Source organism: Prunus persica, chromosome G1, assembly GCF_000346465.2.
Source record: "Prunus persica cultivar Lovell chromosome G1, Prunus_persica_NCBIv2, whole genome shotgun sequence".
Taxonomy (NCBI): domain Eukaryota; kingdom Viridiplantae; phylum Streptophyta; class Magnoliopsida; order Rosales; family Rosaceae; genus Prunus; species Prunus persica.
In genome coordinates, this window is record NC_034009.1 from 26,441,605 (window position 1) to 26,456,255 (window position 14,651).

The 14,651-nt window shown below is 36.2% G+C and overlaps 2 protein-coding genes across 3 annotated transcripts; one reads left to right on the top strand and one right to left on the bottom strand.

Annotated features, from left to right (window-relative positions):
• On the bottom strand, nucleotides 2,929–5,213 carry LOC18792497 (2-methylene-furan-3-one reductase). Its single transcript, XM_007222954.2, has 4 exons — nucleotides 4,722–5,213; nucleotides 3,886–4,209; nucleotides 3,643–3,802; nucleotides 2,929–3,346 (listed from the first exon to the last, which is right to left on the bottom strand). Exons 1-4 carry the CDS (start codon nucleotides 5,151–5,153, stop codon nucleotides 3,081–3,083), a joined length of 1,182 nt encoding a protein of 393 aa, XP_007223016.1. The 5' UTR covers nucleotides 5,154–5,213; the 3' UTR covers nucleotides 2,929–3,080.
• Nucleotides 5,389–8,064, top strand: LOC18789477 (uncharacterized protein At4g28440). 2 transcript variants are annotated; one of them, XM_007223740.2, is made up of 3 exons: nucleotides 5,389–5,507; nucleotides 6,091–6,324; nucleotides 7,410–8,064. In XM_007223740.2, exons 2-3 carry the CDS (start codon nucleotides 6,102–6,104, stop codon nucleotides 7,595–7,597), a joined length of 411 nt encoding a protein of 136 aa, XP_007223802.1. In that variant the 5' UTR covers nucleotides 5,389–5,507; nucleotides 6,091–6,101; the 3' UTR covers nucleotides 7,598–8,064. The 2 variants fall into 2 exon arrangements, with proteins under 2 accessions (XP_007223802.1, XP_020414696.1); XM_020559107.1 differs by having other exon boundaries at nucleotides 5,395–5,507; nucleotides 6,097–6,324.

Below are 14,651 nucleotides of genomic sequence, written 5' to 3' on the forward strand. Positions count from 1 at the left end.
GTGCTTGGACTTGGATTGTATTCTTTAATTAATTTTATTTGTCGGCAATATAACCGGAGAGACCATTCATTTTCATGGATTTTTTATTATTTAATTCATTAATATATAGCATATTTGCAGTGACTCAGTGAGTGACCCATGCATGTTATGTTACATCCAAGGGACCAATAAAGACACAGTTAGAAGCTTTATGTACAAACACCAAGGTGCTTCTTCTTCTTCTTCTTCTTTCAAGTTTCTAACTCCACCCACACCACATCATGTTCTTGTTGACCTGTTAATGATATTGAAATCAAGTGTTTACTTGGATTTTCTAAACCAATAAAAAGTAATGTAACCGTAAATTTTATTATTAACTTATCCAGAATCACTTTTAAACGCACTTTTAAAACCCCTCCACAAAGACTTGGAGTTTAATTAAAAGGAGTTGGCACTTGACACAAAGAAGCAGGACTAAATAATAGTCATTGATAGAGTTATTGTGAAATCTGTGGCTCAATAGGAGATTTTTGGTTCCATTGAGTAGTAAATAGCAACCAAAAGTCCCCACCACATGTCATTTCCCCAGAGAGTGCATCTCCTGTTACTTTCCCCCAACGGTCTGGTCAGATCAGATGAGACTCTCTTGACCTATAATAATTTCCCATGCATGATGCATGCATGCACATCTTCTTTTTCTGGTCACGGTAAAAGATCCGCCAATAATGTCTGATTCATAGCTTCTTCTTATCTCTTGTTACTGTGGCATGTTTTCCATGAACATGGACTTGAGGCTTAATTATTGAGTTCCATCTTCACTTCTTATGACAATTCGATAATTGTACTAACCTGCCGGTCAATTTTCTAAGGCTATTATATATTTCACCCGACATCATTTTTCCATAATTCAGACATTTAATAGCCTTCTTTTCATTGTCGATATTATCAAATTTTGTCACAATCTTTATTAAAGACGGATTATATATCGATATCAATCAATCTTTTTCCTTCCAAGACTCCCGTGTTTAATAGTCTACCATCCACGCTTAACTTTATTTCCACAACCTGGAAAGAGAGGAGAGCCCTAGGTAGGCCAAAAATGTCAGAGTCATGGCTCAATCAGCACGCATTTAGCTTACCACAACTCGTTTTGGTAACAATCAGCCACGCTTCTTTGCTTGGACATAGACTGGAGATACATATAGGAGGAGGAGAGTGTGTGTGAAGTCATGGTCAGGGAATTAAATTTTGCTATAAGAAGTAGGTGGAATAAATATATCGCTAGATTAATCATATATATAACCCTACCCTACCCCATTCATATTCACTGTACAATAGCTATGCCTGCTGTCCTCCAGATTAAATAGCTGTAAAACATGCATGATGCAGTGAGTGACTGAGGCTTCTGAAAAAGGAAAAGTAAATTTATAATCTGGTAAATTGGGAGGACAGCAGCTTTGGTTTTTGAGGGTTTCTTTTCAGGGATATTATACTACAAACCAGCTACTGTGTGGTGTAGCTGTGTGTGGAATAATTTATAACTGTTTCAGAGGCTTTCAGTTATGCTGACTCAATGTCCCGTTTGATTTTTGTATCCCCTTGAATGAATGCTCGTGGTACAACATGCCTTCAAGGCTAAAACGCATATCATTCTACTCGTTTCGCTTATAAATCTTACTTATTTTTAACGTTAAACAGAAAACAAGAGAGTATTGCATTTGAGGCTCCGACATTGACTTCGTAAGATGAAAGCCTATCACAAGAGCTTAAAAAATCTTAGACCTTGCCATACATGACTAAAATTGTCTCCAACTCCCCTTAATTAATCACAAAATTTAACCCCATGATCAACTTCTTTGCCCCTTCTCTGGGCCACTAATAGGATAAGCAGCCCATTAACCTGGCCCGGAGTTTTTTAAATAAAAAAAACTTAGGCCGTTTGAACTGGGCTTGTGTTGCCAACCTGTCTATGGCCCAAAAGTGTAATGGCTTGGGTTTATTTATTCAGACCCGTTAAATTGCTGAACATACCCACAACCTTTTTCTCCTAATTTTTTTCATAAAGACTATTTTACCCTCTGTCACTAGTGTTGGGAATGCCCAGGCCTAGTGATTAGATTGAAGTTAGGTCTTCCACCATTGCATGTTAGATTTTCTGGATTCGTAAAGAGCATCTACTTATTACCGTGTTAGTTAGATTGACTCAGGCCGCTGGTGTGATTTCAAGTATTTGGTAAAATATAAATTAAAAGTACATCCTCAAATTAACTAAGTAAGTACATCCTAATATTTAAATCAAAATGTAAAATTAACTAAGTACACCTTATTTAACTAAAAAAAATACTACTGATACACCCTAATACACTCTATCGCACAATACCAAACCCATTCGAAAACTGACTGCAGTTGTTTTAGAAAAAGGAAGGACCACACTGACGAACTCTGCAATGCTCGGAAAGTCGAATCCCTCAATCATTTATCCAAGGATGCTAGGTAGAAGGACTTATGTCTCCCATTGCATTCTTATCAATAATGTATGATTAAGAGTCCTGAGACTGAAAGTCATAGTGAAGCAGTGCGATAACATTGCTTCATCTTCCAATATTGGGTAGTTGAACCCCCAGATCCCTGTTCACTCATTGCAATTCCTTTCAATAATATTTGGTTAATTGAAAATCATAGCATGTACTTGGTTATCAATTATGGACCACATTTTCCTTTTGATGCCTCCAACACCTCTTCGCATTATACTAACCATCCATTGCTATTACTAATTTGCTATCTTTGTAGGATTTTCACTCGCGTTTGATTAGAGTTGAATATGATAAGTAAGGTGTACTTATTAAAATTACATTTATTTCACAATTCAATATATTCTTTTTGGTCATTTTATATTAGGGTTAATTACTAATTCAATAAATAGTTCGATAGTATAGTGTACTCAGTTAATTTTAAGGTTCGTTTAACAGAACCCAAAAAGAAAGAGCATCTACTTATTTGCCAATATTTATACATGTCACAATTGAGTTAACACAATACATTCAAGTAGCCTACCATTCATATTACAAAGAGGGCAGCAACATCATATACACAGCACCTTCTCATTGAATTGGATGTATAACTACCTTTCCAGTGGCCCGATTGGTTTCAAGGTAAGAGAAGGCCTCAACAAGCTTAGAGAAAGGGAAGGGCCCTTTGGGATCTATCACTGCCTTCACCTTCCCACTCTCTAAATATGGATTTAGTTTCTTCAAAACAGCTCCATTAGAAGTCACTACAAATCTGAAGCCTGGAGGTGTTACCGCGCCTGTTAGGGCCACTACACTGCCCCCTTCCTTCACCACCTTCACTGCTTTATCACATTGACCTGCCATTACAAATGGAAAACGAAAATGTTAAAAAAAGCATGTTCATTTGACATAAAAAAGCTGTTAATTATGCAGCAGTATCCAGCAGACCAAGGATTTTCAGCTTGACTTAAAACCACATAATTTCATCCAGCTATCTGTTTGCTCTAGATTTATATCCTGGTGGTTCATGCGAAACATTACTTTTAGGCTTTGCATTTGCAGGTCCATTCTAACTACTATGACTTGCTATTGCTAAGTTTTATCCTTATACTAATGAAAAACATCTTGTAGTTGTAGTTGTACAAAATCTTACCAATTGCATCATATACAACATCAAATTTCTCTGGCAATTCTTCGAAATTCTCCTTTGTGTAGTCAATGGCTAGATCAGCACCCAAGCTCTTCAACAACTCCAATTTTCCGGTGCTCGAAGTGGCCGCCACTCTTGAAGCTCCAAATACATGTTTTGCTAGCTGTTTCAACCAAGAAAAAAAAAACAGAGTATGAACACATATGCAGTCATGGGAAGAGAATGTATTTGTAGAAATTAAGGTACCTGAATCACCAGGCTTCCAACTCCACCAGCACCATTCAAAACAAGCAAAGATTTACCAGCAGAAAACCCAGTCCTTTCGAGACCCTCGTAAGCAGTCTCGATTGCAAGAGGAAGCGCAGCAGCCTGAACAAAATCCAGATTCTTAGGCTTCAACGCCAATAACCTCTCTTCAACTGCAGTGTACTCAGCAAGAGAGCCAGATTTTTTAGGCCCCTCCAAAGCTTTCTCATTTATGTCTCCGTACACTTCATCCCCCTCTTTAAAGTCCTTTACTTTACTGCCAACTTTTACCACCACACCGGCAACATCATATCCCGGAACAGTCTACATGGAGACAAAGTGAAAGAACCCTTGAGTTAATAATAGTGCCATTCAAATGAAGCTGGCACGACCAATATCATATAGGAAAGGGAAAAGTTTACTATATTTTCCTCTTTATCCACTTCAACTTCACATTAAAACTAGAATTTTGCTAGCAATGAATTTACTCTCAATTCCTTTAGAAATTAAAACATAATTATTATTATACCCAATCCAAAAGAACAACCACAATTCTAGTCACTCTTTCTCAGCATTCAATTTGACAATTTCATCCAAGAAAATTACAATAATTACAACACAGATTCTAATCCCAACACAAATTCCAGATATCCGAACACATAACAACGAAAATTCACAACTCTACATCACAATCTCTACTGTAATTCTTTTTCAACATGTTCACTTGTTTTCCAAACTTAAAATCCAAACTCAAATTAAGCTTCTTTCTCTACATTTTCTCAGCAGCCAAGACAAACCCAAATGAACGAAAATCCAAAAGAAGAAAGAAAAATTACCGGAAGAGGAGAGTCAGTGTTCTGGAACTTGCCCTGCCTTCTCTTGAAATCGACTGGGTTAAGAGCCGCAGCCACAACCTTTACCAAAACCTGGTCCTCCAGCAACTCAGGCACCGCAACTTTGGTATCAAATTTCAAAACATCAACACCCCCATATTCCCCATATACCCACGCCTTCATCTCCGACGGCAAAGCCGAGACCTTTGACGCCTCAACGGAAGTAGGGGCAGATTGGGAACTAGCAGACACTCTCAGAGCAGGAAGAGCAGAAAGCTGGCATCTTTGGGATTTCAAGCTTGTGGGTACTGCGATTCTGTTCTTATTTTCTCGGAAAGTGAAGGAAAATTTGACAGAAAATGGGTTTGGGGATAGAGAGCTTAAGGGTGTGAGTTGAGAAGCAGTGGAGCTGAGCGTGGAAGTGGTTGCTAGCATTGTTCCCAACCGAACCTTAAACAGCTTATCTCTTTCTCTGCTCCTTCATATGGCGCTTGTTTTTTTTAACTGTTTTTCAACCAATAGTATCCTCACACGTAAGAACAAGAAAGTACGGAAAACGCGACTCGAAAAAGCGATTTTTAGGAAAAGGGTAGACACGTGGACGGCGGATTACTCCTGACAGGATTGGAGATCGACGGTCGGCAAGTTATTAGTGATAGCTTTAACCCTTTTCACGTTGTGTTTGTATTGTAGAGCCGACTGAGAGTTGTGACGACCTCGGTTTTCTTCTTTAGTCAGATCTTCACTCTTTCCTCTGTCAATCGTAATTGTCTTTGCGCTTCCTCAAAGGTGATTTCTCACTCTAATTTACAAGATCCTTGTTTCTCTTTTGATAGATTTGGATGCAAATTTGTTCTTTTTTTATAATAAATTTTATCAGTGTCGACTTTTTATATATTGTGGAGTAATTAGGGTTCCGATCCGTTGTTTAACATCGATTTTCTCTCTGATCTGCTTTGTAAATCGGAAAGTTACGTTGAAAATTTATGATCAATTTAGCGGTTTACAATGTACGATTAGTTTATGTTGGAAATTTTTACTTACATTCTGTTACATCTTGGCGAAAAAGCTCGTCTTTTTATCACCATAATTAACATAAATTTGAAATCTTTGTTCTAATTTTTTGGCAAAAGAAAAGCTCTGCTCAACCCAGCTAAGGAAATTCCCAATCGATTGAAGTAGGTTTTGTTAATGTCATGTTTGAGTTCTCTGAAATTATGAAGAAGAAAAAACCAAAGCTTTAAGACTCTATGTTACAATTCTTATGGACCACATTGAGAAAAGAATATAATTGCACGTGCACAACTATGTTTGTTGAACTCAGTATGTGTAGTTTTAATGATTGACCGTTCGTGGGTGTGAATTTCGCAAGGTTTAGCTGAAATGGCCGAATCAAAACCAGGATTGAGGAAACCTGTATTCACCAAGGTTGCCCAGCTCCGCCCAAGCACCTCAGGGCACACTCTCACGGTAAAGGTTGTTAATACTAAGATGGTATTACAAAAGGGTCGTGCTGATGCCCCTCAAGTACGCCAAATGCGAATTGCTGAATGCTTGGTTGGCGATGAAACCGGATTGATTATCTTTACAGCTAGAAATGATCAAGGTGTGTATTTCAAGTTTACTTCGTACTCTCACTGGTGAACACAATCTATGCTTAGCAGTTGCTGGTTCAAAATCCAGTGACTGATAATCAAATCTCGATAAAGTAATCTTCTTTTCTGAATGATTTCACAGTTGGATTTTCATCTAATGGTTTTAGGCTTGACTTTCTTGTGGTAAAACATAATTACTTATGTTCTGTTGAGCCTGGTATATGTCTAGAACATGATTACTCAAATTTCCCCTTGTGGTATATGTGGAAGGTTTACAGCCTTTTCTGGTGCTTACTCTTGATAAGATAATGCTAGGGCCTTGGTGGGAGCTGGTCAATGCTGTTATTTTAATTTTTTTTGGGGATTCTAAACCTTGAGTATAGATATTCATTAGTTTTTAAGGTCTCAGCTCGGTTCCTGGTGATTAGATTTCCTGGCCACTGCTTACGTGGGTCTGATTTCCGTTCGCAATTGATGTTTTAATGATGTCATAAAAAACTTTAGATGTCCTGTAGCTGAAATTGACGGGTGAGGCAATGCTAGAGTACATTAATTAGTCAAACAAGATGGTATCTAGTGAAACTTTAGATGTCCAGTAGCTGAAGCCTGAAATCAGAGATTTGTTGAATGCCATAACAAGCCCAGGAATATGGACTCTCATCTGATAGTTATATGCTTAAGATAAGAGGGAGGGAAGGACTGCAGATATGCCAAAGATATGTGAGCTTGGGAGTGAAGTCTCTATGAGTGGTCATGGGTGATAAATAACATTTAATTAAATGAGACTGGATCAGTTTGTGCCACTTTTTTTCAAGGTTCTCAGTCTGCCAAACAATTGATAATTTCAGTTTTTCAGATTTTAGCACCCATATTAACCAGTATTTCTGCAAAAGGGGGGATCCACACCAACAGTTTGGGCCTTTTTAAAAAAAATTATTGTTCAGCCTTTATCTGAAAATCTGTATCTTAATTTTGGTTGTATATTTTGACACTTCATTTTATTTTTTCCAGTTTGCATCACTGTTTTGGAAGACCACTGCATTGTATGTTATGTAAGTTTCCTTTTACTAATTGTTTTGATATGATGGTTGTGTAGTGGATTTGGTGAAAGAGGGCTCTACCCTAACCCTGCGTAATGCCAAAATCGACATGTTCAAAGGATCGATGAGACTTGCTGTGGACAGGTGGGGCCGTGTTGAAGTTGCTGAACCTGCTAGTTTTACAGTGAAAGAAGATAACAACCTCTCACTCATTGAATATGAACTTGTCAATGTTGAAGAGTGACTTTTCTGGACAGAGTTCAGTTGCGTACCTGTCTTAACCCAAAAAAATAAAAACAAAATCGAAGAAGTTCTGTTGTTATATGGGGCATCTAATCTCCAAAATGTTCTTGAAAGTTCCAAATTTAGGAAGAAGAAATCTTGAAGCCGGTACTACCTAAGTCTTCTCTTAACTTTGCAGCCAATCGTGATGGAGCTTTGGTTGGACGGCCAAATAGATGGTGATGGCTGTAAGTTTATCAAGATGAGGGAACCGGCTTTCTCTGTTTACTATCTACTTGTTTTTGGAAAGTACATATGGGATTCATGTTATGAAATATGTCTAATACTTTTTCTAACTCAGTATGAGTTTCCTACGTTATTTCTTCCATTTTAATTTTCGTTTGATGTCTACTGATAAGTCTAAATATGTGTATCTGGAAATGCTTTGGTATTTTTGAGAAAGTTCTTGAAGACATCAGTATTTTGTGGACAAGTTAAACAGAGATCAAGGAAGTGGTGATGAGCAAATTCATATTTCTTGCAACAATGAGAGAAAACGTAGCTTAAAACATGTTCCTTGTCCGTAAAAGTGCCGGTAGCTAACCGCAATTCTTCCCTACCCATTTGCAGGAAGAACCATGCAGAAGATTAACTGCACTTAAAATCACTTGCTCTTTTAGAACTTTGTGTTTGGGGAGGGGGAGGCAGGTGAGGCCAACAGCACATGATCAGTATTAAACTAAACAAATAGTTTATGCAATCGGAAGGAGGTGGATCACGCATTAAACTTGTCATTAGCTTAACATAAGTTTGTTTAAGGTTCTCAGAATAAGAGCTTAAAGGTTCTCAATGCATCCATTGGACGACAAAATGAAGCAATAGTTCCAAATGGAAGAAACCAGAGATAGCTTATCCATATTCTGCTTGTGCAGGTGTACCTGCCCCTGCAGAGCCAGTGGTTTAGTTATACACAAACAGGATTTGGATTACAAATAAGTGGAAATGTGTTGCCCAACTTGGGAGGATAGTCCTACTCACATGTAACCTACACCCATCTTTGTCTTTTGGCTCAGTGGAATTTTGGCTCCATAGGCCATACGTTTTCTAGTGCCCTTCAAACTAGTGAAAGGACCACTCACATGGCCTTTAAAATGAAAATCAAAAGCACCAAAGGGAAAACAGAAAAAGAAAACAAATATAAATATAAATTAGAGACTGTATGGCATTACGATTGACTGACGTCACATGCAAATATGTTGAGTTCTAAAGACGGGACTGAATTTCAATCCAAGAACTGTTTGATACTGATTATGTGTAGAAGATCTGTCCATTTGTTGTCTAATTTCTTTGCTATCCTCACTATCGATTCTGATTAAATCGTCTTGTTATGTGTATGAGTGCATTTTCTTCTTATAATCTGACAATATAACATATCAGATATCATATGAAAAAATTGTTATTTATTCGATAATAAACCTTATTTCTTGAGAATTTGAGTTGTGCTAACTAGTGCATGTTTAATATAGAAGAATGATTTGAACATCCCTTTTTTTTTCTTTCTCTTTTTTAAAAATGGATTTTGCATTCCTATTGTGAGTGCTTTTGGATCGAGTACATATAAAATTCACTTCCTACTGGTTAGTGCGCCCATGATTATATAAATTCTTCAGATCAAAATCATGGATATAAGTGGGCTTTTAATTTCTCAATGGAATCAAGATCACTCCACTTGGCATTTTGAGCCCACAGAGATCTCTTTTGTCGTTTATGGATCTTTCTTAAAATCATCATTGTTGTTGAAGACGTTAAAAAGAAACAAAGTCACTCTCAGAAGTTGTTGTTCTGGTCTTTAGCATAACCCGAAGTTCATGCAAAAACAAGTCTCATTTTAGTCGTTAAAAACTTCTTTCTTACCCCATTTGCATATTCATGTTAGAAACAAGGTTCATAACGCTCGCTTGTTCACGCACAAAGGAAAAGCTATATTATATATCTGTCTATATTTTGCATCATTATTGTATCTTTTATATATATTTTAATGATGCAGATTTAGTTTTGGGGCAGTGTGATGTGAAATTTCGCCTACCCTCTCTCTCTCCTTATGCTTGTAAGCATTCCATACAAAGAGTTGTCAATTTTGTTTTCTTTATGAGCAGAAAAATTTGGCTCTGCTTCTGATATCACTGCATTTGTGGAATCAGATCAATAAGAGAGATAAAGGCTCCATCCTCCATGCATGCAAACTCCATAAACAAGCCTTTGTGTTTTTTCATGCTCACTCCAAATTGTTGCAAGTTATGGAAATTCATGATCCATTGCCACATGCCTACATATAAAATTCTGAGATTTGCATGATTTGAGCACATGCATATATTGCTTCAGGATATTTCTGAGTGGACTTTTCTGACATTTTTGCTTTGACGATCAGTCTGTTAGTGGATTGGATGCAAAACCCTTGCTTAAGATTGGCATTTGTGAGGATGCTTTTTGTTGACAGTCAAAGAAGAAGAAAAAAAGACAAAAGAAAAAGAAAGTGATTGTCTTTTTGAATATGTACGCTTTAGTTTTTTTTTTTTAGAAAAGCAGAACAGCTGCTTACTGAGATACTCTGCTTAAAAAAACAATATGATGATTATGTATGTGGGGAAAAGGTATTGAAGTAGTTGGTACAATCTTACTAAAAATGACTACCAATTTGACTTTAAAAACCCATTACAATGAGTTGGTTTTTTTCTCTGCTGAAAATGACTGTCCATGTGGGAGCACATGATGATCACATCAGGTTTAAGACTTTGAATTTATTTGAGATCCAAATCAAGAAAACATGGCAAAATAAACATTAAGCATCTTCTTCCTTGTTAGTTTTTATATTATGCAGCAACAGCAGCTTGAGCAGATTGGTCAGACCAAAACCTGCATGGTAATTTTTATATAATGAGCTATCATCACTTGAAAAGAAACAGAGGTCAACCACTTCAATTTAAAAAGGACATTGTGGATCGAAGTAGACAACAAGTATATATGTAGGAGATTAAGAAGAAGTAATTATTTTGCTTTAAAAAATGTATAATAATTTTCTGCTCTGGGATTTGAGCAGAACATGTTTCTGCTCCAACCTCTATGTATTTTTCTGACCTCTAGGTTCTGCGGGCACTCTGGCTTTGGACTTATCAAAACATAGCTGCAGAAATACTGTACTTCTCTTGTTTTTCCACATATGGTTTACAGAACTGACAGAGAAAAATAATGCGGCCACCAGTGATTCAAAGCAAAAGCATTCAGCTTGCATTTTCCAAAAGAAAAAAAAGTCATATTCATAGTATGATTATTATTTGGCAATGTGAATGCAAGAATATTAAAGGCTCCTCCTTTCTCTCACTTTCAAACTAGCTATATTCAGAACAACGAGATAAGAGGGAGCCAGGCATGAGAGAGACACAGAGAGACAGAGGGAGAGAGAGGATGTGTGTCTAACAGATAATTAACAAATGAAGATAATATATATTTTCCTGTTAATAATATTTTATCATATTAGTTGGTTTCAAGCTTTGAACTTATATATATATAAAACATAAAATCATGAAGTAATTAATCTGCATAGAAAATGGTGTGTACTTTAAGAAAAGCAACAAAAAAACAGGACCATAAATAATTGGAAACGAAATGGGGAATATATGTAGCATCTGGTACGTTTGCAAACAAAAGTCATATTAAATTATGCACAAGTGTATATATGTAGAGAGAGAGAGAGAGAGAGAGAGAGAGAGAGAGAGAGAGTACAAGTCACACCAGAAATCCAAATATGTAAAATGGATTAAAGTTGGTCCTAAACTATTCTAACAAAGGGTCTGAAATCAGATTTCAAAACCCATGCATTCCCAAACAATTGACTGCCAAACCATATGCTGCAAAACACAAAACAGGAAAAAGCATTGATGGGCCTGAAAATAAAGGATTAAATTCGTTTTCATTTCTGTTTTTGTATGCCCAAAATAGCTTGAAAATTTGGGTACATCAAAAAAGAAAAATTAAATATGGACTATGATCAATAATTCATTAATGCATGGCTGCAATTAGGTAGAGAATTTGAGGTACTTGGAAAATAACTCGTTTGGGATTGCTTCTTTAGGAAGCACTTATATTCATAAAGGTTTTTAGCAAAAAAGCTTTTATTATAAAGATGTTGAAATTTTCTTAAGAAATCGAAGTGCTTCTAAACTTTTTTATCAAATATCATCAGAATAGATTTTAGTTGTCAAAAAGTTTCAAGAGTACTCCCAAACGGGCCAAGATGAGAAATCTGCACAAACAGTATTTACAGTGTAGTGTTTTTCTCTGGTTCTAAAACTTGAATGACAAAGGTAGGTCATAAAATTAAAAAATTAGGTAGAAAATCGGTGATGGAAGCTGTGCCAACTTGAAATTGCCATTTACGGGTGTCGAAACGACAATAGCATTCTTTATATGGGCTGTGCGCATCTGGTCGCAGTCATGATGAAATTTACCGAAGAAAGTTAAAGCCCAGCTGACAAATTAAAGTCATATAAAAAAAAAAAGTAAAAGTAAAAATCTCTTTAACCAACAAAAGAAAAAGAGTAAAATTTTCTAATAAAGTAACAGTTGCGTACTGTTATCTCCCTCCTCTCTGCCAATCTGAATTGAACATATTTCAACTGCAAAATACGGATGTGAACGAATTTCATATCAAGAATGAGGTGGCTGTGGTGTCTGACTAGTTTTGGCACTATGTTCTAATTTCGGTCTCATTGATAAAGATTTATCCAGTCTTAATTAGATGTGAAATTTCAAGTATGCATGTGGAATAACCATCCTAAAAGCCAAACATATCATCTTCATGCAATCAAAATCGTTCTACAAATGTCAATCATGGAAACGATATATACCTATGCACAAGCACGGTCACTTGGTCAACTTGGTGTTATCGCTTCATTCATGTTATAGCACGTTAATTTATTCATTAATACTAAATTTTAAGCTCATAATACATCAACATTGTCGTCTATTTATACTATGCTATAATATGTGAATTAGTAACTGTTTAAAAGCGTAATTATAAATGTAGTGATGAATCAAATTGAAGCATACGAGAAAAGGAAAGCGCATGCCTGATTTTGCATTCAGAAATTAAGACATAATCATATAATTCGACCAGAGCAGTACAATCATGCATGTTCGACCTATAATAATTAACATAAATGGGGCCATGGCATGCTTTCTCGTCCACTCCCATTCCTACCCCAACCAAAAAAAAAAAAAAAAAAAAAAAACCCTAGTCCGCAAGGTCCAGATCGATCAGAGAAAAGTCTTCATTATTTCATACAACAAACATCTCTCATTGACCCTATCCTGTAAGTTCTTCATTTTTGTTTGTTGGTCATATGAAATATTAATAATTTCAATAAATATGAATTAAAATCACGCCAAAAATTTAAACTCGGATGCAGAATGAGAATCTCATTGACTAGTCCAACTTAGCTAAGTGCATGTCTATTAAATAATTTTTTTTAAACACAACGAGATTGAAAAAGTGAGAATTCGAACACAGAATTCTGAGTGCGTGCTAATTAACTATATATCAAGTTGGAACACTCATATAATTTGATAATCATGTACATTAGTTATTGAAAAGATATATTAATAACAAATCAGGGTTACAAATTGATCATAAAATATATTAATCACTGATCACAAAAAACCTAATGGGATTAAGATTTGATATGACTCTGGGTAGGTTAAACATCGTTATAGATGAGGCCAAACGTACTAAGTGCCAATCATCACCCAATTTAAGCTGATTGATCCAAACATATATAGTTTCAAGTAATAATTGACCCACCCATATTCATGTGGTTTTGGATCCGAGGAAGCTAGCTAATTAACTCTCATTCTCATGTATATACATATTGAGTTCCCAAAACTGCCCTCGTACTCTTGCCGGAACTACAAAGATTTGCCATTTTCACGAGCTTTGTCACTGTCCATGATATAATGCAGCTCGTGCTATATCACCCTAATAATGCATGGATCACGAAAAGATTCCAGATTAGAGAACAAAAACAATAGCGGCTAAACGCGTCAACAATCTATTTTAACAGCGACCCCCCACCAATCCCAGAGAGCCACGTGTGCTGACCAGGGCTGCCGCTGCTTTCAGTGCACTCACTTTTTATGCTCTTCCTTCCCCTCTTTCTAGTTTCTACTAAAGAGTCAGAGCTCAGTTTGCAGCCTTGGACTCCATCGCCATGGACCGATGACATGGCGTTTTTTCATTTGAGATTAATATCAGATTAAATTATTATTTTTTCTTGGATTATTTTTATTTTTGGTTTTTGTGGGGTCGAATTTTGTACTCTCGTTCTCGTAGCCTTGTATTTTTCAGTTTTAGACAAAAAAACTTTCCGTGATTCTTTTGAATAAATATTAATATTGTCGACGCGTTGTACATGTTATGCAATGACAAAATTCTAGAATGTTTATTGACTGCCGCTGTGATTTAAATCAAATTAAATTGGATATTATTCATTACAGCTAGCTAGATTTCCTCTTCAAATGAAATTAAATATGTCCTTGTGAATTGCGATATTTTGTTCCATAAATTTCATGGACAATTAATTGTTGAGGACTTCAACTTGGAGTGATGTTGTAAGATTTGCCATTAAATAAGTTGCATGCTTCCTTTGCATTACAGCAAGATTTCCAGGCATTGCATTTCTGGATTTAGCAGTGCACATCTCAAATGGACAGTAACTTTTTGTGTGTGTGTGTGTGTGAATTCTTCCAATAAAATCAAGGACTAAATTAATGCTAGAATTGCTATGATATTCGGTGCCAACTATTCGATTTGGGGTACTAATAAGGTCAACTTTAATTATAAAGCATATTGAGAAATATATGCGAAGATGAGATTCAACGCACACGGATGAGAGTTTGATAGAATTTAGTTAGTCCAATTCTTACAGTGTTTTGTAAATAGTGTTTCTATCGTCAGTTTTAGAAAAAGATCTGAGAGTTGTAAACAATACATTAGAGAGTAATGCATCCGTCCATTTGCCCTC

Excerpts from the sequence above, each read along its gene's own strand:
- LOC18792497 (XM_007222954.2), bottom strand. The coding sequence starts at position 5,153 with ATGCTAGCAACCACTTCCACGCTCAGCTCCACTGCTTCTCAACTCACA. Across the intron at positions 3,803-3,885 it reads TTGGAAGCCTGGTGATTCAG|CTAGCAAAACATGTATTTGG; the intron begins GTACCTTAATTT and ends TGGTTGAAACAG. Across the intron at positions 3,347-3,642 it reads TGTTGTATATGATGCAATTG|GTCAATGTGATAAAGCAGTG; the intron begins GTAAGATTTTGT and ends TTGTAATGGCAG.
- LOC18789477 (XM_007223740.2), top strand. The coding sequence starts at position 6,102 with ATGGCCGAATCAAAACCAGGATTGAGGAAACCTGTATTCACCAAGGTT. Across the intron at positions 6,325-7,409 it reads TACAGCTAGAAATGATCAAG|TGGATTTGGTGAAAGAGGGC; the intron begins GTGTGTATTTCA and ends ATGGTTGTGTAG.